We start from the raw sequence: 26,854 nt of genomic DNA, 5'->3' as shown, positions 1-26,854 counted from the left end.
ACCTCCATTCAGACACACTAACTAATGACATTTCAACAAGAGATAAAGTAGACCTCCATTCACACACACTAACTAATGACATTTCAACAAGAGATAAAGTAGACCTCCATTCAGACACACTAACTAATGACATTTCAACAAGAGATAAAGTAGACCTCCATTCAGACAACACACTAACTAATGACATTTCAACAAGAGATAAAGTAGACCTCCATTCAGACACACTAACTAATGACATTTCAACAAGAGATAAAGTAGACCTCCATTCAGACACACTAACTAATGACATTTCAACAAGAGATAAAGTAGACCTCCATTCAGACACACTAACTAATGACATTTCAACAAGAGATAAAGTAGACCTCCATTCACACACACTAACTAATGACATTTCAACAAGAGATAAAGTAGACCTCCATTCAGACACACTAACTAATGACATTTCAACAAGAGATAAAGTAGACCTCCATTCAGACACACTAACTAATGACATTTCAACAAGAGATAAAGTAGACCTCCATTCAGACACACTAACTAATGACATTTCAACAAGAGATAAAGTAGACCTCCATTCAGACACACTAACTAATGACATTTCAACAAGAGATAAAGTAGACCTCCATTCAGACACACTAACTAATGACATTTCAACAAGAGATAAAGTAGACCTCCATTCAGACACACTAACTAATGACATTTCAACAAGAGATAAAGTAGACCTCCATTCACATACACTAACTAATGACATTTCAACAAGAGATAAAGTAGACCTCCATTCACACACACTAACTAATGACATTTCAACAAGAGATAAAGTAGACCTCCATTCACACACACTAACTAATGACATTTCAACAAGAGATAAAGTAGACCTCCATTCAGACACACTAACTAATGACATTTCAACAAGAGATAAAGTAGACCTCCATTCAGACACACTAACTAATGACATTTCAACAAGAGATAAAGTAGACCTCCATTCAGACACACTAACTAATGACATTTCAACAAGAGATAAAGTAGACCTCCATTCACACACACTAACTAATGACATTTCAACAAGAGATAAAGTAGACCTCCATTCAGACACACTAACTAATGACATTTCAACAAGAGATAAAGTAGACCTCCATTCAGACACACTAACTAATGACATTTCAACTAGAGATAAAGTAGACCTCCATTCAGACACACTAACTAATGACATTTCAACAAGAGATAAAGTAGACCTCCATTCAGACACACTAACTAATGACATTTCAACAAGAGATAAAGTAGGTCTCCATTCAGACACACTAACTAATGACATTTCAACAAGAGATAAAGTAGACCTCCATTCACACCAGACACACTAACTAATGACATTTCAACAAGAGATAAAGTAGACCTCCATTCAGACACACGAACTAATGACATTTCAACAAGAGATAAAGTAGACCTCCATTCACACCCACTAACTAATGACATTTCAACAAGAGATAAAGTAGACCTCCATTCAGACACACTAACTAATGACATTTCAACAAGAGATAAAGTAGACCTCCATTCAGACACACTAACTAATGACATTTCAACAAGAGATAAAGTAGATCTCCATTCAGACACACTAACTAATGACATTTCAACAAGAGATAAAGTAGACCTCCATTCACACCCACTAACTAATGACATTTCAACAAGAGATAAAGTAGACCTCCATTCAGACACACTAACTAATGACATTTCAACAAGAGATAAAGTAGACCTCCATTCACACACACTAACTAATGACATTTCAACAAGAGATAAAGTAGACCTCCATTCACACACACTAACTAATGACAGTTCAACAAGAGATAAAGTAGACCTCCATTCAGACACACTAACTAATGACATTTCAACAAGAGATAAAGTAGACCTCCATTCAGACACACTAACTAATGACATTTCAACAAGAGATAAAGTAGACCTCCATTCAGACACACTAACTAATGACATTTCAACAAGAGATAAAGTAGACCTCCATTCAGACACACTAACTAATGACATTTCAACAAGAGATAAAGTAGACCTCCATTCAGACACACTAACTAATGACATTTCAACAAGAGATAAAGTAGACCTCCATTCACACACACTAACTAATGACATTTCAACAAGAGATAAAGTAGACCTCCATTCAGACACACTAACTAATGACATTTCAACAAGAGATAAAGTAGACCTCCATTCACACACACTAACTAATGACATTTCAACAAGAGATAAAGTAGACCTCCATTCAGACACACTAACTAATGACATTTCAACAAGAGATAAAGTAGACCTCCATTCACACACACTAACTAATGACATTTCAACAAGAGATAAAGTAGACCTCCATTCAGACACACTAACTAATGACATTTCAACAAGAGATAAAGTAGACCTCCATTCAGACACACTAACTAATGACATTTCAACAAGAGATAAAGTAGACCTCCATTCAGACACACTAACTAATGACATTTCAACAAGAGATAAAGTAGACCTCCATTCAGACACACTAACTAATGACATTTCAACAAGAGATAAAGTAGACCTCCATTCAGACACACTAACTAATGACATTTCAACAAGAGATAAAGTAGACCTCCATTCAGACACACTAACTAATGACATTTCAACAAGAGATAAAGTAGACCTCCATTCAGACACACTAACTAATGACATTTCAACAAGAGATAAAGTAGACCTCCATTCAGACACACTAACTAATGACATTTCAACAAGAGATAAAGTAGACCTCCATTCAGACACACTAACTAATGACATTTCAACAAGAGATAAAGTAGACCTCCATTCAGACACACTAACTAATGACATTTCAACAAGAGATAAAGTAGACCTCCATTCAGACACACTAACTAATGACATTTCAACAAGAGATAAAGTAGACCTCCATTCACACACACTAACTAATGACATTTCAACAAGAGATAAAGTAGACCTCCATTCAGACACACTAACTAATGACATTTCAACAAGAGATAAAGTAGACCTCCATTCAGACACACTAACTAATGACATTTCAACAAGAGATAAAGTAGACCTCCATTCAGACACACTAACTAATGACATTTCAACAAGAGATACAGTAGACCTCCATTCAGACACACTAACTAATGACATTTCAACAAGAGATAAAGTAGACCTCCATTCACACACACTAACTAATGACATTTCAACAAGAGATAAAGTAGACCTCCATTCAGACACACTAACTAATGACATTTCAACAAGAGATAAAGTAGACCTCCATTCAGACACACTAACTAATGACATTTCAACAAGAGATAAAGTAGACCTCCATTCAGACACACGAACTAATGACATTTCAACAAGAGATAAAGTAGACCTCCATTCACACCCACTAACTAATGACATTTCAACAAGAGATAAAGTAGACCTCCATTCAGACACACTAACTAATGACATTTCAACAAGAGATAAAGTAGACCTCCATTCACACACACTAACTAATGACATTTCAACAAGAGATAAAGTAGACCTCCATTCAGACACACTAACTAATGACATTTCAACAAGAGATAAAGTAGACCTCCATTCACATACACTAACTAATGACATTTCAACAAGAGATAAAGTAGACCTCCATTCAGACACACTAACTAATGACATTTCAACAAGAGTAGAATAAAGTAGATCTCCATTCAGACACACTAACTAATGACATTTCAACAAGAGATAAAGTAGACCTCCATTCAGACACACTAACTAATGACATTTCAAAAAGAGATAAAGTAGACCTCCATTCAGACACACTAACTAATGACATTTCAACAAGAGATAAAGTAGACCTCCATTCAGACACACTAACTAATGACATTTCAACAAGAGATAAAGTAGACCTCCATTCAGACACACTAACTAATGACATTTCAACAAGAGATAAAGTAGACCTCCATTCAGACACACTAACTAATGACATTTCAACAAGAGATAAAGTAGACCTCCATTCAGACACACTAACTAATGACATTTCAACAAGAGATAAAGTAGACCTCCATTCAGACACACTAACTAATGACATTTCAACAAGAGATAAAGTAGACCTCCATTCAGACACACTAACTAATGACATTTCAACAAGAGATAAAGTAGACCTCCATTCAGACACACTAACTAATGACATTTCAACAAGAGATAAAGTAGACCTCCATTCAGACACACTAACTAATGACATTTCAACAAGAGATAAAGTAGACCTCCATTCGGGTACTCCAACGACACCTCAACAATTCACTGGTAACTACTAAGACACACCAATGGCACTTCAGTAACACGTCTGGGACCCTATTAGGACATTGGGTGAACAAAATAATCTTACTAGTGCCCCCACTTCTCATTATCCTAGACAGGCTTAGTAATTGCGCTGAGTGGGGTGCTAAAACAGTGGAGAGGGAATAGATTAAAAAGGAACAAAGAAGATTAGGTGGGTTAAAGTGGAAGATTAAACCACTCAGTCAAGAAGAAAGCCCAATCACTGAAGGAGTAGCACTGGTGATTTATCATAGCTGGTCATCACTGGAACACAACATTGCGCTTCTGGCCTCAGGCTTTTTAACAGAGATCATACGGGATGTCCAGGGTGATTTCCTATGGTATTTGTTTTCATGTCATGCGTCAAAGTACAGTATATTGTCTAGTCTTGCACTTACCCCAATACAGTCCCTTATTTCCTTTTATTTCTGTAAATATAAAGTAAATATTGGCTATGATCATGTGCTGTGGTCCTGCCTTATGTTACATGTAATGTTAATCAGTTTCATTGGCATGTTTATAAGTATTTAGCCCATGTCTAAGCGCAACTACTTCAAGGTTCCACTTTGCTGTGCCAGCACTGTGAGAGATTATCTGGGTAATGTAGTTATTAGGTTATTAGATTAACTTGGAGTGTGTGTTGGGAGAGATTTTACAGTTTCTCTCTCTCTCTCTCTCTCTCTCTCTCTCTCTCTCTCTCTCTCTCTCTCTCTCTCTCTCTCTCTCTCTCTCTCTCTCTCTCTCTCTCTCTATAGGCTACATCCTGCAGTACTCAGAGGACAACAGTGAGCAGTGGGGAAGCTTTCCCATTAGCCCTAGCGAGCGCTCGTACCGTCTGGAGAACCTGAAGTGTGGCACTTGGTACAAGTTCACCCTGACTGCTCAGAACGGAGTGGGCCCCGGACGCATCAGTGAGATCATTGAAGCAAAGACCCACGGAAAAGGTAGAGTCTCTATTGCAGGGATGGGCTATAGGTAGAGTCTCTATTGCAGGGATGGGCTATAGGTAGAGTCTTTATAGCAGGGATGGGCTATAGGTAGAGTCTCTATAGCAGGGATGGGCTATAGGTAGAGTCTCTGTTGTAGGGATGGGCTATAGGTAGAGTCTCTATTGCAGGGATGGGCTATAGGTAGAGTCTCTATTGTAGGGATGGGCTATAGGTAGAGTCTCTATTGCAGGGATGGGCTGTAAGTAGAGTCTCTATAGCAGGGATGGGCTATAGGTAGAGTCTTTATAGCAGGGATGGGCTATAGGTAGAGTCTCTATTGGAGGGATGGGCTATAGGTAGAGTCTCTATTGTAGGGATGGGCTATAGGTAGAGTCTTTATAGCAGGGATGGGCTATAGGTAGAGTCTCTATTGGAGGGATGGGCTATAGGTAGAGTCTCTATTGCAGGAATGGACTATAGGTAGAGTCTCTATAGCAGGGATGGGCTATAGGTAGAGTCTCTATAGCAGGGATGGGCTATAGGTAGAGTCTCTATAGCAGGGATGGGATGTAAGTAGAGTCTCTATAGCAGGGATTGGATGTAAGTAGAGTCTCTTTAGCAGGGATGGGATGTAAGTAGAGTCTCTATAGCAGGGATTGGATGTAAGTAGAGTCTCTATAGCAGGGATGGGCTGTAAGTAGAGTCTCTATAGCAGGGATTTGATGTAAGTAGAGTCTCTATAGCAGGGATGGGCTGTAAGTAGAGTCTCTATAGCAGGGATGGGATGTAAGTAGAGTCTCTTTAGCAGGGATGGGATGTAAGTAGAGTCTATATAGCAGGGATTGGATGTAAGTAGAGTCTCTATAGCAGGGATGGGCTGTAAGTAGAGTCTCTATAGCAGGGATGGGATGTAAGTAGAGTCTCTATAGCAGGGATTGGATGTAAGTAGAGTCTCTATAGCAGGGATGGGCTGTAAGTAGAGTCTCTATAGCAGGGATGGGCTGTAAGTAGAGTCTCTATAGCAGGGATGGGATGTAAGTAGAGTCTCTATAGCAGGGATTGGATGTAAGTAGAGTCTCTTTAGCAGGGATGGGATGTAAGTAGAGTCTCTATAGCAGGGATTGGATGTAAGTAGAGTCTCTATAGCAGGGATGGGCTATAGGTAGAGTCTCTATAGCAGGGATGGGCTATAGGTAGAGTCTCTATAGCAGGGATGGGCTATAGGTAGAGTCTCTATAGCAGGGATGGGATGTAAGTAGAGTCTCTATAGCAGGGATTGGATGTAAGTAGAGTCTCTTTAGCAGGGATGGGATGTAAGTAGAGTCTCTATAGCAGGGATTGGATGTAAGTAGAGTCTCTATAGCAGGGATGGGCTGTAAGTAGAGTCTCTATAGCAGGGATTTGATGTAAGTAGAGTCTCTATAGCAGGGATGGGCTGTAAGTAGAGTCTCTATAGCAGGGATGGGATGTAAGTAGAGTCTCTTTAGCAGGGATGGAATGTAAGTAGAGTCTATATAGCAGGGATTGGATGTAAGTAGAGTCTCTATAGCAGGGATGGGCTATAGGTAGAGTCTCTATAGCAGGGATGGGATGTAAGTAGAGTCTCTATAGCAGGGATGGGATGTAAGTAGAGTCTCTATAGCAGGGATGGGATGTAAGTAGAGTCTCTATAGCAGGGATTGGATGTAAGTAGAGTCTCTATAGCAGGGATTGGATGTAAGTAGAGTCTCTATAGCAGGGATTGGATGTAAGTAGAGTCTCTATAGCAGGGATGGGCTGTAAGTAGAGTCTCTATAGCAGGGATGGGATGTAAGTAGAGTCTCTATAGCAGGGATTGGATGTAAGTAGAGTCTCTATAGCAGGGATGGGATGTAAGTAGAGTCTCTATAGCAGGGATGGGCTGTAAGTAGAGTCTCTATAGCAGGGATGGGCTGTAAGTAGAGTCTCTATAGCAGGGATGGGCTGTAAGTAGAGTCTCTATAGCAGGAATGGGATGTAAGTAGAGTCTCTATAGCAGGGATGGGATGTAAGTAGAGTCTCTATAGCAGGGATGGGATGTAAGTAGAGTCTCTATAGCAGGGATTGGATGTAAGTAGAGTCTCTATAGCAGGGATGGGATGTAAGTAGAGTCTCTATAGCAGGGATGGGATGTAAGTAGAGTCTCTATAGCAGGGATTGGATGTAAGTAGAGTCTCTATAGCAGGGATGGGATGTAAGTAGAGTCTCTATAGCAGGGATTGGATGTAAGTAGAGTCTCTATAGCAGGGATGGGCTGTAAGTAGAGTCTCTATAGCAGGGATTGGATGTAAGTAGAGTCTCTATAGCAGGGATGGGATGTAAGTAGAGTCTCTATAGCAGGGATGGGCTGTAAGTAGAGTCTCTATAGCAGGGATTGGATGTAAGTAGAGTCTCTATAGCAGGGATGGGATGTAAGTAGAGTCTCTATAGCAGGGATGGGCTACTGGCCCTCGGATACAGTTTTTATTTTGTTTTTTTAAAACTCAGTCGGAGTCTCAATTTACAGTTGCAAGTTAGAATAGTAGAATAGACATGGTGTAATAACAAATGTGTTATGTCAGTCACTGATAGTCACTCAATTAGCCCATATCAGCTAACATTTTTTAGATTGCTAAATTAGTCTAGCGGCCAGCAATCTAAACTTAGTAATCATGGATGAATTACCGGCCCCATTGATTTTGTTTCTCAGTCTCACTCAGGTATCACATTAAAAACTGCAAACATTTCTCTCCACCCTATGGCAAAATGTAAAATTACAACTTTTCCCCCCGTCCAATGTCAAAATGAGTAGAATTGGATGAAATAACCATTTTCTCTATATCCCATGGCAAAATGAGTAGAATTGGATGAAATAACAATTTTCTCTATATCCCATGTCAAAATGAGTAGAATTGGATGAAATAACCATTTTCTCTATATCCCATGGCAAAATGTGTAGAATTGGATGAAATAACCATTTTCTCTATATCCCATGGCAAAATGTGTAGAATTGGATGAAATAACCATTTTCTCTATATCCCATGAGTAGAATTGCACGACATTAACTCTAAAACGTAAAACATTTCTCTCCGAGGTCAAGAGTGGGGCTGCTAAAATATTTTGCTTGCAATGTGGTGGGTGGGGGGATGCACATGTGGGTACGCAGACCTGAAAGCAACTTTTTTGTGGCCCCCACCCCCATCAAATTTGCTCATCTCTGCTCTATAGCATCTCCACCCCACCACTGTCCCCTTAGAACCGACTCTAACTCAAGTCCTATCTAAAGAATTTACCAAGCAATTCCTTGAACTTCCTCAATTATTGTGACCTGATTTGGTTCATGAATAAAATGTTACTGGCATCCTTAAAAGTCTACATCTGGTCTCTTCACCCCTCTTTTTTCCAGAGCCACAGTTTGCCAAAGAACACGAGCTGTTTGCCAGCATCAATTCCACCCGGGTCAGGCTCAATCTAATTGGGTGGAACAATGGCGGCTGCCCAATCACCAAATTCACCCTGGAGTACCGTCCGGTGGAGACGGCAATGTGGACCATGGCCCAGCGGACCTCACTAACCAAGAGCTACATCCTGTACGACCTGGCGGAAGCCACCTGGTACGAGTTGCAGATGAAGGTGGTCAACAGCGCTGGCTTCGCCGAGAAGAAAATCACATTCGCCACGCTCAACGCAGATGGAAGTGAGTTCAGTTCAGTGGTCCTCTAGGATGACAATATTTTTTCCTAAACCATGAGAGTTTCATTTACAAAAGAAGTCCTTCCAAAGAAACATATTTGACTACGATTCTTAGTCCTCCCAAGTCCCAGCCCTGGTGATAAATAGTCATGCCTAATACTCGGGATGGTTCCTCTCCCCGCAGGCACTATCCCTCCTCTGTTGAAGACAGTGGACCCCATCACAGACAACATGTCAGGCAACGAGGGGCTGAAGATGATGGTGACCATCACCTGTATCCTGGTGGCTGCTGTCATGGTCTTCATCCTCCTGATGGTGCTGAAGAGGAGGAGGAGGGAGCAGAGGCTCAAGAGGCTACGCGGTGAGTCAGAACATAAAGACACACACACACACACGCACACGCACACGCACACACACACACACAATAGAAACAAGGCAAACAATAACACACAAGCACTTTAGAGATTTATGCTCAAGAGAGTGAGGATCAATTAACTTGAGCAGAGTAGAATTGTGAGTTTGTGACTATTGACTGTCATTATGTAATTTGGAGGCTATGAGTTTAGCTAACACCGTAGAACGGTCTGATCAGATCTAGTGTTCCACTATTCATTTGCAAACACTCTAATGTTCTAGTTTTGAAAATCTAGGAAATTGGCTTGGTGCCTATGATTGTAATATGTTAGCTTTTGTCCACCACAACTCTGCATTGTTACTAACTTATTGTATGCTGACTTCACAGATGCAAAAAGCCTGGCAGAAATGCTGATGAGGTACGTGAAGAGGAATAAATCTTAACTATAGATAGGAATCATAAAATACTTTAAAGTAACTGTCCAGTGTTTCCAGATTTCTATGAAATATGACCTATAATTACTTACAATATGAGTAAAATAGTAACAAAAAAATGGTAATTAAGTGTGTTAAAAAGCAGCTTTTTTGTGTTGGAATGGTGTGGGCGTACCCCAACAACGGAATGGTGTGGGCATATACCAGTCATTAAAAATATTAACGGGAGTAGACCGATGATTGGCCAGCTCATCCTTCTCTAGACTGCTGATTGGCCAGCTCATCCTCCTCAGGAGTATGACATCATACTCTATTAGGAAATAAAAAGTATTTTTCAGTTTGAGTTAGGGTTTTTGCGGCCAATTTATGCTTTGGCCACAAAGCCAAAGGACGAGTCAACAAATCAAATCAAATCAAATTTTATTGGTCGCATACACATGGTTAGCAGATGTTATTGTGAGTGTAGCGAAATGCTTATGCTTCTAGATCCAACAGTGCAGCAGTATCTAACAGGTAATATCTAACAATTCCACAACAAAACTTAATATCTAACAAATTCCACAACAAAACCTAATACACACAATCTAGTAAATTAATGGGATAAGAATATATAAATATAAAATTATGGATGAGCAGTGACAGAGAGGCTAAGATGCAATAGATAGTATAGAATAGATAGTGTAGGATACAGTATACAGTATATACATATGAGATAAGTAATGCGAGATATGTAAACATTCTTAAAGTGGCATTATTAAAGTGACTAGTGTTCCATTTATTAAAGTGGCCAATGATATCAAGTCTGTAGGTAGGCAGCCGCCTCTCTGTGCTAGTGATGGCTGTTTAACAATCTGATGGCCTTGAGATAGAAGCTGTTTTTCAATCTTGGTATGAGTTAACATAAGATGAACTTTTAAAAGTGAGATTCTCACTGGACAGTTACTTTAAAACTATGACAGAAAACTTACAAACAATACAACAAAAGCCCCTAACTGACATTTCTATCTCCTAGTAAAAACACACGGACACCAGACACATCGAACAAACAGCAAGCCATGAGAATGCACATCGACATCCCCCGAGCCCAGCTGCTCATCGAAGAGAGAGATACTATGGAGACTATCGGTGAGACAAGTCTGCCACGCCAGTTTATCCCTTGCATGTTATATTTGATAATCTTTTCTAATAACTCATTGTCTTCCTGCCTGTTTTCTGTCTCTCAGACGACAGGTCGACGGTGCTGCTGACTGATAATGACTTTGGGGAGACGTCCAAACAGAAGTCGTCCACTGTCACGCACACAGTCCACTACCAGTCCCTGTCGCAGGCCACCGGCCCACTGGTGGACGTCTCCGATGCCCGGCCTGGAACCAGTAAGAGCTTTACCCATTTAATCACCTCTATATCCCACCCCTCACCACCTTTACTCTGTCGTCCCCTGGAAGAATAGGGGTAATTCATTGTTGTTTATTTGTTTGTAGTTATGTGAAATAAGAGAATGCTCTCTCTCAAGATTCATATTTTTTGATATAGTTGCATTCAATCCAAGCATCTGCTATAACTTTAAATCATTGTACATATTTATTTATCTCTCAGGTGCCTGTAACTGGACCCCAGTCCTTCAATCAGTGTTTAGACTCTAGTTTTTATAAACAACAGCTCTAACAATAAACCTCCATGTATTCACATACCTTGATCCCAAATCCATTTTAAGCAAACTAGAATTTTCAGCTTATCATAGTTTCAACCCTCAGATGCACTCACAGAGCCCACATCCCAGAGCAGTGTGAGCCAAGCCAGTGGCTGCACAGTGGCTTATGGAGGCTCTGTTGCTGCTGAGCTTCAGTGGAGCTGAACTGATGAAGAGAGGAGAGGCATCTGGCTCCACCTGACAGCTCACCTGATTGGGCTCTTTGAGGCTGGCTGGGTAGCACTGTGGGCCTAAACCTTATCTCCTGACTCAGCCATATCTATCCAGAGTGTTGGGCAAACACTGCCTGGTGCTCCAGTCTCCAGCCCACTGATGGAATTACTCCACTCTGACCTATTACTATTACCACTGCTATTCTTCTCTGGCTTCTCCTGGCCTAATCTAATCATGGCCGTTCTAAAGGGCCATTCTGATTTGGTGCCATTGATGCATAGCACAGTAGGTTAAATGTCTGGGTCAGACCGAATATGATACTATTTTTTCTTTGGGGAATATTATATCTACTGTGAAAGGTTAGGATGATAGTTTCAAAACTATTAATTATTATTGATCAATAGATGTCTCTGTAATTTGATACACAGAAAATTAATACTCAATGTATGCTATTTACTGTCTAGTAGCACTTCAGTGGTACGTATGAAATGGCACCCTATTCCATTGGGACCCTGGTCAAAAGTACTGCACTACATAGGAGATAGGGTGCCAATTCCGACACTGCCTAAGCCTCTCATCAGTAATGACCTTGGCCCTTTCACCCCCAGACCCCACAGCACGCCGCACTGCCAAAGCAGGCCCTGCAGCCAGCAGGAACCGATACGCCAGCCAGTGGACTCTGAACCCCCCCCAACCACCCACCTCCTCCCACACCCTGAGCACAGACTGGAGACTGCCCACACCGCGCGCCGCCGGCTCTGTGGACAAGGAGAGCGATAGCTACAGCGTCAGCCCATCGCAGGACACAGGTACTGGACTGACCCTATGTCTCACATACAACATTAGTCTGCAGCAAAGGGGAGACCACTACTACTGTACGTGGAAGGGTCAGAGTGCTCACGGTATGTTTTAAGATATTTCCTATATATCTTAGGAAATTTCAGCTATATGCATGTACTATAATGGATGTTGCTTCTTTGTCTCTGTGTGTGTGTGTGTGTGTGTGTGTGTGTGTGTGTGTGTGTGTGTGTGTGTGTGTGTGTGTGTGTGTGTGTGTGTGTGTGTGTGTGTGTGTGTGTGTGTGTGTGTGTGTGTGTGTGACTACGCAGACCGTGCGCGGAGCAGCATGGTGTCGACAGAGAGCGCGTCGTCCACGTACGAGGAGCTGGCCCGAGCATACGAGCACGCTAAGATGGAGGAGCACCTGCGGCACGCCAAGTTCACCATCACAGAATGCTTCATCTCCGACACCTCCTCAGAGCAAATGACTGCCGGCACCAATGACTACACAGACAGCCTGACGTCCAGCACGCCGTCCGAGTCAGGCATCTGCAGGTTCACCGCCTCCCCGCCCAAGCCTCAGGACGTCAGCCGGGTTATGAACATGGCAGCACCCAAGGCCCACAGACCGGGTATACAGAACACACGCACAGTACAGTTCAAACCTCACTGAAACTTCATTATTTTCCTCATTACCCTAGATCAGTGTTTTCCACCTCCGGTCCTCCAGTACCCCCAACAGTACATATTTTTGTTGTGGCCCTGGACAAGCATACCTGATTCTACTCATCAAGCCCTTGACAAGTTGAATTAAGTGTTCTGCCCCAATTAGACCTTGTGCCACTGCATTACTACTATAACTTCCACAGCTCTCTAGGCCTGTTCAAAGTTCAAAGTTTCATAGCTTTCATTTAACACAGCATATTACAAAACGCCTATTGCAAAATAATGATCATGGTCATAAGGTACACTTCCTCAGATAACACCTCTGGAATGCTTGATGAAGTACAAACTAGAGGTCGACCGATTAATCAGAATGGCCGATTAATTAGGGCTGATTTCAAGTTTTCATAACAATAGGAAATCGGTATTTGGCCGATTTATTTTAAAAATATATACAGTGGGGAGAACAAGTATTTGATACACTGCCGATTTTGCAGGTTTTCCTACTTACAAAGCATGTAGAGGTCTGTTATTTTTATCATAGGTACACTTCAACTGTGAGAGACGGAATCTAAAACAAAAATCCAGAAAATCACATTGTATGATTTTTAAGTAATTAATTTGCATTTTATTGCATGACATAAGTATTTGATACATCACAAAAGCAGAACTTAATATTTGGTACAGAAACCTTTGTTTGCAATTACAGAGATCATACGTTTCCTGTAGTTCTTGACCAGGTTGAGCCGCAGCTGCCACCGAGGGTAGATGTCCACCCGGACCCTCCCCTATAGGTTCAGGTTTGCGGCCGGGAGTCCGCACCTTTGGGGGGGGGGGGGGGGGGGGGGGTACTGTCACGCCCTGACCTTAGAGAGCCGTTTTATTTCTCTAGTTGGTTAGGTCAGGGTGTGATTTGGGGTGGGCATTCTATGTTGTTTGTTTTGGCCGGGTATGGTTCTCAATCAGACCCAGCTGTCTATCGTTGTCTCTGATTGGGAATCATACTTAGGCAGCCTTTTTTCCTTTTGGTAGTTGTGGGTAGTTGTCTTCGTTTGTGCATGTATAGCCTTACGGAGCTTCACGTTCATTTTTGTTGTATTATTGTTTTGTTGGCGACATTTGCAAATAAAGAAAAATGTACGCTCCCGACGCTGCAACTTGGTCCATTCCATACGACGATCGTGATATCTAGCGTGTCCTGCGTTGCTGTAACGTCCTGACCAGAGTTCTTATGTGTTTTGCTTGTTTAGTGTTGGTCAGGACGTGAGCTGGGTGGGAATTCTATGTTGTGTGTCTAGTTTGTCTGTTTCTGTGTCCAGCCTAATATGGTTCTCAATCAGAGGCAGCTGTCAATCGTTGTCCCTGATTGAGAATCATATATAGGAGGCTTGTTTTGTGTTGGGATTTTGTGGGTGATTGTTTCCTGTCTCTGTGTTTGTGTTCTGCACCAGATAGGTCTGTCTCGGTTTTCACATTTGTTATTTTGTATTTTGTATAGTGTTCACGTATTCGTCTCTTTGTTTATTAAATATGTTGAACACTAGCCGCGCTGCATTTTGGTCCTCTCCTTCACCAATGGAAGAAAACCGTGACAGTTGCATATTATCGATGCGGTGCGCATTCGTGAAACAAGACTGTCGTTGCTCCAACGTGTACCTAACCATAAACATCAATGCCTTTCTTAAAATCAATACACAAGTATATATTTTTAAACCTGCATATTTAGTTAATATTGCCTGCTAACATGAATTTCTTTTAACTAGGGAAATTGTGTCACTTCTCTTGCAACAGAGTCAGGGTATATGCAGCAGTTTGGGCCGCCTGGCTCGTTGCGAACTGTGTGAAGACTATTTCTTCCTAACAAAGACAGCCAACTTCGCCAAACCGGGGATGATTTAACAAAAGAGCATTTGCGAAAAAAGCACAATCGTTGCACGACTGTACCTAACCACAAACATCAATGCCTTTCATAAAATCAATACACAGAAGTATATATTTTTTAAACCTGCATATTTAGCTAAAAGAAATCCAGGTTAGCAGGCAATATTAACCAGGTGAAATTGTGTCACTTCTCTTGCGTTCACTGCACGCAGAATCAGGGTATATGCAACAGTTTGGGCCGCCTGGCTCGTGGCGAACTATTTTGCCAGAATTTTACGTAATTATGACATAACATTGAAGGTTGTGCAATGTAACAGGAATATTTAGACTTATGGATGCCACCCGTTAGATAAAATACGGAACGGTTCCGTATTTCACTGAAAAAATAAACGTTTTGTTTTCGAGATGATAGTTTCCGGATTCGACCATATTAATAACCTAATGCTCGTATTTCTGTGTGTTATTATGTTATAATTAAGTCTATGATTTGATAGAGCAGTCTGACTGAGCGACGGTAGGCAGCAGCAGGCCTCTTAAGCATTCATTCAAACAGCACTTTCGTGCGTTTTGCCAGCAACTCTTCGCAATGCTTGAAGCATTGCGCTGTTTATGACTTCAAGCCTATCAACTCCCGAGATTAGGCTGGTGTAACCGATGTGAAATGGCTAGCTAGTTAGCGGGGTGCGCGCTAATAGCGTTTCAAACGTCACTCGCTCTGAGACTTGGAGTAGTTGTTCCCCTTGCTCTGCATGGGTAACGCTGCTTCGATGGTGGCTGTTGTCGATGTGTTCCTGGTTCGAGCCCAGGTAGGAGCGAGGAGAGGGACGGAAGCTATACTGTTACACTGGCAATACTAAAGTGCCTATAAGAACATCCAATAGTCAAAGGTATATGAAATACAAATCGTATAGAGAGAAATAGTCCTATAATTCCTATAATAACTACAACCTAAAACTTCTTACCTGGGAATATTGAAGACTCATGTTAAAAGGAACCACCAGCTTTCAAATGTTCTCATGTTCTGAGCAAGGAACTTAAACGTTAGCTTTCTTACATGGCACATATTGCACTTTTACTTTCTTCTCCAACACTTTGTTTTTACATTATTTAAACCAAATTGAACATGTTTCATTATTTATTTGAGGCTAAATTGATTTTATTGATGTATTATATTAAGTTAAAATAAGTGTTCATTCAGTATTGTTGTAATTGTCATTATTACAAATACATTTTTAAAATCTGCCGATTAATCGGTATCGGCTCTTTTTGGTCCTCCAATAATCGGTATCGGTATCAGCGTTGAAAAATCATAATCGGTCGACCTCTAGTACAAACACCATTAAAACCCCAGTAATACCCCTCTCACAGTGCTGTATTCATCTTCAGTGCTCTGCAGCAATGTCTGCACATGGAGGATCTGTCTGTCCATCTGTCTGTCTGTCCGTCTGTCCGTCTGTCTGACACTGTCCTCCCCCAGGTTGGCCTCATATGACCTGCTGCTACTCAACTCCTATTCCTATTGGTTCCACTGTCTGGCGCAGCTTGTGGACAGACCAAACAGAATGGGTTGAAATACATAGACATGAGGAAATGCACATTTTTCAAAAACTTTTTGTAAAAAATACACACACACAGACAGATTGTATATAGTACGTTTAGCAAGTCCTGGCCTGCCATGTTGTCAGTCTGGGCTGGGTGCATGAAGACTAGCTTGGTGTGGATGTTGTCTGAAGGCAGGACCTAGGTTGGGCTGAGTTAGACAAGGTAGACAGGTTTTGTCTATCTGAGCTGGGTCTTGAGTTTCCATTCCTCATTATGTTTTCATGGTGCACGCACGAGCCAGCTGCCCACAGTCATCAGCCAGCGGGAGGCTTAAACCGTCAGCTGAGGGCAAGTAGAGGCTATCTGTCAAGCCAATCTAAAGCTATTGTCTGTCAATACAAAACAGCACTTTACTGCCACAATGGAGATGTTCAGCGCGATATCAGTCTTTCAGACACAGAGCCTGTTGTAGCGTCGTGCTAACCCTGGTGTCACTTTCATCCAGCGGGAGCTGGGGCGACACCAGCGACACGTAGACACGCTTTACAGGTTTCTACAATAAGTCCCTGTTGAAGACCGTTGTTGCCAGTCTGGTATAGCATCAGCCAGCTCTGTTGTGGCACACTGTGGAATTCACCCATGTTAGTTTGAACACAGTTCATTTTTATGGTGTTTTTGCCCAATGAGTGTCACATAGTAGCATCAGAATCCTCAAGAAAAAAAGGCTATATTTTCAATATGAAACATACATGTCGATGCTGGCATACAATAGTGATGGCATACAAAAGTGCTTGATGGATATCTGTCTGTCTGTCTGACAGTGGCCCACTACCCCCCCCCCCCCCCCCCCCTTCTGTAGTAATGTACCTTTGCCCTGAGTTGACCCTGTGACCTCCTCTGTCAGTCACACAGTGACACGGAGGAGGGGACAGCCCTCTCTCCCGTTACTCTGACACGTTTCAATCACAATCACACACACCTGATACTGATACACTGGGTCAACCTGGGGTCATGACTTTGACATTAAGTGCGTCCACTACGTGTGGGATTTGGCAAGCTCATTTCTTCATGTGAGTGTGTGACCATAGTCATTGGCGCAAGCTGGATGGAAACATTGGGCAATGATCCGTGTGACATCTCATAAACAGTCTGTCCTGTACAATTACTGTAGGAAGCCAATTATAGAGGAAGATCTTGAGGTTTTCAGCTCATAAACATTTACTGCAACACTGTTTATTGTGTCATGGGCCTTTAAACAAGCGACAGTGTCAATGTATATTTGTGTGTTTGTGTGTGGGGGTGTGTGCATGTGTGTTCGCGCGATGTGTCTGTCTGTTTACTAATGTGTGGGTAGTTGTGGAAGCTCATTGGAAGGCCAGATTACAGAAAATGAGAACAACTCCTTCCCCAGCAGCACAGATTAACTTGGTCACACAGAATGTTAAAACAGTCATATAGAGTGCCTTTGGAAAGTATTCAGACCCTTTGACTTTTTCCACATTTTGTTAGGTTACAGCCTTATTCTAAAATTAATTAAATTTGTATTTTTCCTCATCAATCTACACATATTACCCCATAATGACAAAGCAAAAAAAGTTTTTTTGCTCATTTATATATATATGAAAAAGATTGGCACACCTGTATTTGGGGAGTTTCTCCCATTCTTCTCTGCATATCCTCTCAAGCTCTGTCAGGTTGGATGGGGAGCATTGCTGCACAGATACTTTCAGGTCTCTCCAGAGATGTTAGATCGGGTTCAAGTCCGTGCCCTGGCTGGGCTACTCGAGGACATTCAGAAACTTGTCCCGAACCCATTCCTGCGTTGTCTTGGCTGTGTGCTTAGGGTTGTTGTCCTGTTGGAAGATGAACCTTCACCCCAGTCTGAGGTCCTGAGCGCTCTGGAGCAGGTTTTCATCAAGGATCTCTCTGTACTTAGTCTCCTAGTCCCTGACGCTGAAAAACATCCCCACAGCATGATTCTGCCACCACCATGCTCCACCGTAGGGATGGTGCCAGGTTTCCTCCAGACATGACGCTTGGCATTCAGGCCAAAGAGGGCAACCTTGGTTTCATCAGAACAGAGAATCTTGTCTCTCATGGTCTGAAAGTCTTACGGTGCCTTTTGGCAAACTCCAAGTGGGCTGTCATGTGCCTTTTACTGGGGAGTTGCTTGCTTCTGGCCACTCTATCATAAAGGCCTGATTGGTGGAGTGCTGCAGAGATGGTTGTCCTTCTGGAAGGTTCTCCCGTCTCCACAGAGTTACTGTAGAGCTCGGTGTCTTGGTCACCTCCCTGACCAATGCCCTTCTCCCCCGATTGTTCCGTTTGGCCAGGCAGCTAGCTCTAGGAAGAGTCTTGGTGGTTCTTCACTTCTTCCATTTAAGAAGGATGGAGGCCACTGATTTCATGCTGCAGAAATGTTTTGGTACCCTTCCCCATAAATGTTTTGGTACCCTTCCCCAGATCTTTGCCTCGACACAATCCTGTCTCGGAGCTCTACGGACATTTCCTTCGACCTAATGGCTTGGTTTTTGCTCTGACATGCACTGGCAACTGTTGAACCTTATACAGTGGTAGAAAAAGTATTTGAACCTTTTGGAATTACCTGGTCTTCTGTATAAATTGGTCATAAAATTTTATCTGATCTTCATCTAAGTCACAACAATAGACAAACACAGTCTGCTTAAACTAATAACACACAAACAATTGTACGTTTTCATGTCTTTATTGAACACACGTGTAAACATTCACATTGCATGGTGGAAAAAGTATGTGAACCCTTGGTTTTAATAACTGGTTGGCCCTACTTTGGCAGCAATAACCTCAACCAAACGTTTTCTGTCGTTTCGGATCAGACATTGCAGAAGGAATTTTGGACCATTCCTCTTTACAAAATTGTTTCAGTTCAGCAATATTCTTGAGATGTCTTGTGTGAACCGCTCTCTTGAGGTTATGCCACAGCATCTCAATTGGGTTGAGGTCAGGACTTTGACTGGGCCACTCCAGAAGGCGTATTTTCTTCTGTTTAAGCCATTCTGTTGTTGATTTAGTTCTGTGTTTTGGGTCATTGTCCTGTTCACCGTACTTTACAGTTGGGATGAGATTTTGATGTTGGTGTGCTGTCCCTTTTTTTCTCCACACATAGTGCTGTGTGTTCCTTCCAAACAACTCAACTTTAATTTCATCTGTACACAGAATATTTTGGAACATCCAGGTGCTCTTTTGCGAACTTCTGATGTGCAGCAAAGTTTTTTTGGACAGCAGTGGCTTCTTCCGTGGTGTCCTCCCATGAACACCATTCTTGTTTAGTGTTTTACGTATCGTAGACTTGTCAACAGAGATGTTAGCATGTTCCAGAGATTTCTTTAAGTCTTTAGCTGACACTCTAGGATTCTTCTTAACCTCATTGAGCATTCTGCGCTGTGCTCTTGTAGTCATCTTTGCAGGACGGCCACTCCTAGGGAGAGTAGCAACAGTGCTGAATTTTCTCCATTTATAGACAATTTGTCTTAGCGTGGACTGATGAACATCGTGGCTTTTAGAATTACTTTTGTAACCCTTTCCAGCTTTATGTAAGTCAACAATTCTTAATCTTGGGTCTTCTGAGATCTCTTTTGTTTGAGGCATGGTTCACATCGGGCAATGCTTCTTGTGAATAGCAAAACTCAAATTAGTTTTTTTATAGGGCAGCTCTAACCAACATCTCCAATCTCGTCTCAATGATTGTACTCCAGGTTAGCTGACACCTGACTCCAATTAGCTTTTGGAGAAGTCATTAGCCTAGGGGTTCACATACTTTTTCCAAACTACACTGTAAATGTTTAAATTATGTATTCAATATAGACAAGAAAAATACTATAATTTGTGTGTCATTAGTTTAAACAGACTGTGTATGTCTGTTGTTGTGACTTAGAGGAAGATCAGATCTAATTTTATGTAAAACTTATGCAGAAATCCAGGTAATTCCAAAGGGTTCACATACTTTTTCTTTCCACTGTATTTACAGGTGTGTGCCTTTACAAATTTACATTTACATTTAAGTCATTTAGCAGACGCTCTTATCCAGAGCGACTTACAAAATCATGTCCAATCAGTTGAATTTACCACAGGTGGACTCCAATGAAGTTGTAGAAACATCTCAAGAATGATCAATGGAAACAGGATTCACCTGAGCTCAATTTCGAGTCTCATAGCAAAGGGTCTGAATACTTATGTAAATAAGTACAAATTAAAAAAAATATAAGAAAAAATTCTAATAACCTGTTTACTCTTTGTCATTATGGGATATTGTGTGTAGATTGCTGAGGATTCTTTTTTTTTAATCCATTTGAAAATAAGGCTGAAACGTAGCAAAATGTGGAAAAAGTCAGAGTCTGAACACTTTCTGAATGCACTGTACATCAAACCCCCCAGCTAGAGACTTATTGGATGGCTGGCAATCATTATTGTGTAGCTGATACAAGTTGTGCCATTACCCACGTACTGCAACTTACAGCCTGATGGATTTCAGCTAAGTAAATTCCTAATGAGCTCCCAAAGAAAAGCTTAAATCTATATTTAATTCAATTAAAGCTGGTCACCATTTATCATCTTTACTTGTTTTAATAAAGCCTGTAATATAAACAGTAAATTATGCATGCTCCCCATGAACTCTGGAATTCAGTCACTAAGGTCACATGTAGGATACAATCTACATAGACGAGCCGGTCCTCCTCTGTGTGACGAGGTGGTGATGGTGGTGGTGGGGGATAGTGATTTGGCATTGAAAAGGCCAGTCACTGAAGCCTGCTGATCTCTCTGACCTCAGAAAGATTAATATTGAAGACATCCATTAGAACAGTAATGGAACAGTACACGTCTCCCCACCACTCCTAATCAAGTGTAAAATATTTAGTATGACTACTGGACACGTCTTTGTGATGAGCTAATTTCCTAAAATTAATACGTAGTTTATTCAGTGGACGAGATACATTTACAGCAGACGTGATTGTATCATCATCCACTCAACCATGTCCAGTGATTCACTCACTGTTTGCATGGGGGAATACTGTGTAGAAAAGCCCAAGTCTTTTAAAGTGCTGCAGTATCATTAACTAAATGTAGACTTGGGTTACATCACAGGCTTGGTTTATTCTGGCTCCTGGACAGCAAAGATTCTGTCTCCAAATGAGATTTGAACCACCTTTCTGCTTCAGTTAACCCCAGGTACAGATGAGCAGAGTTTGAGAGTGGGCAGTGCAGGGCTGTTTGACATAATAGTCCTGAAGAAATTGAAAAGTGATTTGAATATGAATCTGACAGGTTAATGCAGCAATATCAAAGGATAATAAATCCCGTCATCAAGCCATGAAAAATCATATCGTCCTGAAACCCTTATAGAATCTGTATCCTCCCGACCCAATACGAAAGATTACATTACATTATCCAAACTCAAATCGTATTTCCTCAACTCATTTGATTTCCTATCAAATGCCATATATCCTGACAGTAAGTAGATACCTTATGAAAATACGCATATGGAATAGAAAATAACTAATAGAAAGTAACCAAGTAATGCTGACATTGAGAACTGTCCTCCCAGCTCAGTATGTAGTGAGTGCACCCCTCTAACATTCCTGACTGGGTACCCCTCTAACATTCCTGACTCGTACCCCTTTAACATTCCTGACTGGGTACCCTTCTAACATTCCTGACTGGGTACCCTTCTAACATTCCTGACTGGTACCCCTTTAACCTTCCTGACTGGGTACCCTTCTAACATTCCTGACTGGTACCCCTTTAACATTCCTGACTGGGTACCCTTCTAACATTCCTGACTGGTACCCCTTTAACCTTCCTGACTGGGTACCCTTCAACATTCCTGACTGGTACCCCTTTAACATTCCTGACTGGGTACCCTTCTAACATTCCTGACTGGTACCCCTTTAACCTTCCTGACTGGGTACCCTTCTAACATTCCTGACTGGTACCCCTTTAACATTCCTGACTGGGTACCCTTCTAACATTCCTGACTGGTACCCCTTTAACCTTCCTGACTGGGTACCCTTCTAACATTCCTGACTGGTACCCCTTTAACCTTCCTGACTGGGTACCCTTCTAACATTCCTGACTGGTACCCCTTTAACCTTCCTGACTGGGTACCCTTCTAACATTCCTGACTGGTACCCCTTTAACCTTCCTGACTGGGTACCCTTCTAACATTCCTGACTGGTACCCATTTAACCTTCCTGACTGGGTACCCTTCTAACATTCCTGACTGGTACCCCTTTAACCTTCCTGACTGGGTACCCTTCTAACATTCCTGACTGGTACCCCTTTAACCTTCCTGACTGGTACCCCTTTAACCTTCCTGACTGGGTACCCTTCTAACATTCCTGACGGGTACCCCTTTAACCTTCCTGACTGGTACCCCTTTAACCTTCCTGACTGGGTACCCTTCTAACATTCCTGACTGGGTACCCCTCTAACCTTCCTGACTGGTACCCCTTTAACCTTCCTGACTGGGTACCCCTCTAACCTTCCTGACTGGGTACCCCTCTAACATTCCTGACTGGTACCCCTTTAACCTTCCTGACTGGGTACCCTTCTAACATTCCTGACTGGTACCCCTTTAACCTTCCTGACTGGGTACCCTTCTAACATTCCTGACTGGGTACCCCTCTAACCTTCCTGACTGGGTACCCCTCTAACCTTCCTGACTGGGTACCCCTCTAACCTTCCTGACTGGGTACCCCTCTAACATTCCTGACTGGGCATCCCTTTAACCTCCTGACTGGGTACCCCTCTAACATTCCTGACTGGTACCCCTTTAACCTTCCTGACTGGGTACCCCTCTAACCTTCCTGACTGGGTACCCCTCTAACATTCCTGACTGGTACCCCTTTAACCTCCTGACTGGGTACCCCTCTAACATTCCTGACTGGTACCCCTTTAACCTTCCTGACTGGGTACCCCTCTAACCTTCCTGACTGGGTACCCCTTTAACCTTCCTGACTGGGTACCCCTCTAACCTTCCTGACTGGGTAACCCTCTAACCTTCCTGACTGGGTACCCTTCTAACATTCCTGACTGGTACCCCTTTAACCTTCCTGACTGGTACCCCTTTAACCTTCCTGACTGGGTACCCTTCTAACATTCCTGACGGGTACCCCTTTAACCTTCCTGACTGGTACCCCTTTAACCTTCCTGACTGGGTACCCTTCTAACATTCCTGACTGGGTACCCCTCTAACCTTCCTGACTGGTACCCCTTTAACCTTCCTGACTGGGTACCCCTCTAACCTTCCTGACTGGGTACCCCTCTAACATTCCTGACTGGTACCCCTTTAACCTTCCTGACTGGGTACCCTTCTAACATTCCTGACTGGTACCCCTTTAACCTTCCTGACTGGGTACCCTTCTAACATTCCTGACTGGGTACCCCTCTAACCTTCCTGACTGGGTACCCCTCTAACCTTCCTGACTGGGTACCCCTCTAACCTTCCTGACTGGGTACCCCTCTAACATTCCTGACTGGGCATCCCTTTAACCTCCTGACTGGGTACCCCTCTAACATTCCTGACTGGTACCCCTTTAACCTTCCTGACTGGGTACCCCTCTAACCTTCCTGACTGGGTACCCCTCTAACATTCCTGACTGGTACCCCTTTAACCTCCTGACTGGGTACCCCTCTAACATTCCTGACTGGTACCCCTTTAACCTTCCTGACTGGGTACCCCTCTAACCTTCCTGACTGGGTACCCCTTTAACCTTCCTGACTGGGTACCCCTCTAACCTTCCTGACTGGGTAACCCTCTAACCTTCCTGACTGGGTACCCCTCTAACCTTCCTGACTGGGTAACCCTCTAACATTCCTGACTGGGTACCCCTTTAACCTTCCTGACTGGGTACCCCTCTAACATTCCTGACTGGTACCCCTTTAACCTCCTGACTGGGTACCCCTCTAACATTCCTGACTGGTACCCCTTTAACCTTCCTGACTGGGTACCCCTCTAACCTTCCTGACTGGGTACCCCTTTAACCTTCCTGACTGGGTACCCCTCTAACCTTCCTGACTGGGTAACCCTCTAACATTCCTGACTGGGTACCCCTCTAACCTTCCTGACTGGGTACCCCTCTAACCTTCCTGACTGGCTACCCCTCTAACCTTCCTGACTGGGTACCCCTCTAACCTTCCTGACTGGCTACCCCTCTAACCTTCCTGACTGGGTAACCCTCTAACCTTCCTGACTGGGTAACCCTCTAACCTTCCTGACTGGGTACCCCTCTAACCTTCCTGACTGGGTAACCCTCTAACATTCCTGACTGGGTACCCCTCTAACCTTCCTGACTGGGTACCCCTCTAACCTTCCTGACTGGCTACCCCTCTAACCTTCCTGACTGGGTCCCCCTCTAACCTTCCTGACTGGGTAACCCTCTAACATTCCTGACTGGGTACCCCTCTAACCTTCCTGACTGGGTAACCCTCTAACCTTCCTGACTGGGTACCCCTCTAACCTTCCTGACTGGGTACCCCTCTAACGTTCCTGACTGGGTACCCCTCTAACCTTCCTGACTGGGTACCCCTCTAACCTTCCTGACTGGGTACCCCTCCAACTTTCCTGACTGGCTACCCCTTTAAACTTTTTGACTGGGTACTCCTCTAACCTTCCTGACTGGGTACCCCTCTAACCTTTCTGACTGGGCACCCCTCTAACTGCCTCTCTGGTCTCATCCCTCAGGAGGAGAGCTGGTGCACCTGCCCCCGTACCTACGAATGGACTTCCTGTTAAACCGTGGCTCTACGTCGGGAGGCCGGGGGTCCAATGGTGGTAACGGAGGAAGAGAAGGAGGAGGAGGGGAGACAGGGGCATTGGGTCAGGCGTGTTTGGAGCCCCAGAAGAGCCGCACCCTGAAACGGCCCCCGCTCCTGGAACCCACACCCATGGAGGTGCCCACGTCCAGGGAGGTGCAGCAGTGGCAGCCAGGGACTGCCTCCACCCTGCCCCAGCGTGAGCCCACTGGCCGTGAGGCCACCGGAGACCTGGCCCAGGCCCAGGCTGCCAAGCTCAGCAGCTCACAGGAGTCCCTGCTAGACTCCAGAGGACACCTAAAACAGAGCAACAACCCCTACGCAAAGTCCTACACGCTGGTATAACACAAGGAGTTACGTTACACACTCCAGGACTTAGACTGTAAACTGTACTGCAGCTCTACACAGAGATCTGGCACGGAACAATGATGATGATGGACACTTTTCAACAACAACTAATATATATTTCTGACTCCAAGTGGATGCGTTACTTTGATTCTTTCTGTATTTCTTTCTCTTGCTTTCTTTCGTTCTTCTCTCTTCTCTATTCCTTTCTTTTGTTCTTGCTCCCTTCTTTCTTCTTCTTGCTCTCTGATTTCTCTGTTTTATTTTCTATTTGAGTATTCTTTTATTCTAAACTCCATATGAAAATTGCCAAAATAATGTATTTCAATTTGACAGAGAAAAATACTATTGAATTTATATCAATGATAATTATAGTCATTATTATTATTATATATAAAAATAAAAATAAATCTAAAAACAAGAAGAAGAAGAGGAGGAGGACTCTGGAGCACTCTGCAGGAGGATATTGCTTTCTTCATTTATTTATTTTGTTTGTCGCAGTGTGATCAAATCGATGATTGGATAGCTGGTGGTTTTTCAATAATGAGAGGAGCCAAGGAAAATAACTGCATTAAAGCTGAACCTGTCTGTCCATGCCTTCGACTCAATCTACTCAGATAGATTGTTACTACATTCTTCAACCTTTCCAATGACTGCATGGGGACTGATCTATGACAATTACAGGAATGGCTGGAAAATCCAAAAGAGAATTTTGTCACACTATGAAAATTATACAATGTGAATATATATAAAAGAGATCACTTTTATTTGTGGATATTACAGGGAAAATGATTTGGTTAATAAAGTCCTTAGTCATGTTTGCACACGTGGGTTTGATTTGAGATTTGGACAATACTGCTTATTCTCTTTCTTCCTCCATCTCTACCCTCTCAGCCACCACAGAGCCCAGCACACCGATCACTCCATAGCCTGTGTGTTGTGTAACACAAGCACCCTTCACTATGTAGACACTGCAATAATTGATTTGGGTGTATACATGATAAATGACTCTGAACAGGTCACCTGGATCGGATGTCTCACATTATATTAGCTAGTAGAGGGCAGGCAGGGTATAGACATCACTGCTCTCTATCAGACCTCAGGGGTATCTGACTCCATTGACCCGCTCCCCCTTAGTGCAGAGGGCTCTCTGGTTAAATAGGTATGATTTATCCACACTAGTGACGACTTATTGGTATGTGGAAAACTGTGGCAATCCAATACATGCATCACCTGAAAGCCCAGATCTAATGTTAACACTGCAGTGAACGGTATTGAC

The 26,854-nt window shown here is 42.8% G+C and overlaps 1 protein-coding gene across 2 annotated transcripts in view; it reads left to right on the top strand.

The window, feature by feature from the left end:
• Positions 1–26,399, top strand: part of LOC139548709 (cell adhesion molecule DSCAM-like) — a 146,933-nt gene extending 120,534 nt beyond the window's left edge. The window contains exons 25-33 of one of the 2 annotated variants that reach the window (XM_071358445.1): positions 5,058–5,246; positions 8,635–8,925; positions 9,106–9,282; positions 9,664–9,694; positions 10,723–10,835; positions 10,934–11,083; positions 12,183–12,383; positions 12,684–12,986; positions 25,160–26,399. In XM_071358445.1, coding sequence (XP_071214546.1) covers positions 5,058–5,246; positions 8,635–8,925; positions 9,106–9,282; positions 9,664–9,694; positions 10,723–10,835; positions 10,934–11,083; positions 12,183–12,383; positions 12,684–12,986; positions 25,160–25,575 — 1,871 coding nt within the window. In that variant the 3' untranslated portion in view covers positions 25,576–26,399. Of the gene's footprint in view, positions 1–5,057; positions 5,247–8,634; positions 8,926–9,105; positions 9,283–9,663; positions 9,695–10,722; positions 10,836–10,933; positions 11,084–12,182; positions 12,477–12,683; positions 12,987–25,159 lie in introns of both variants that reach the window. The other variant, XM_071358444.1, reaches the window with a different exon arrangement.
• Positions 26,400–26,854: the final 455 nt, after the last annotated feature.

This window comes from Salvelinus alpinus, chromosome 22, assembly GCF_045679555.1.
Source record: "Salvelinus alpinus chromosome 22, SLU_Salpinus.1, whole genome shotgun sequence".
Classification (NCBI taxonomy): domain Eukaryota; kingdom Metazoa; phylum Chordata; class Actinopteri; order Salmoniformes; family Salmonidae; genus Salvelinus; species Salvelinus alpinus.
The sequence above is the reverse complement of the archived record's forward strand: the minus strand, read 5'-3'. Positions and strand labels throughout refer to the sequence as shown.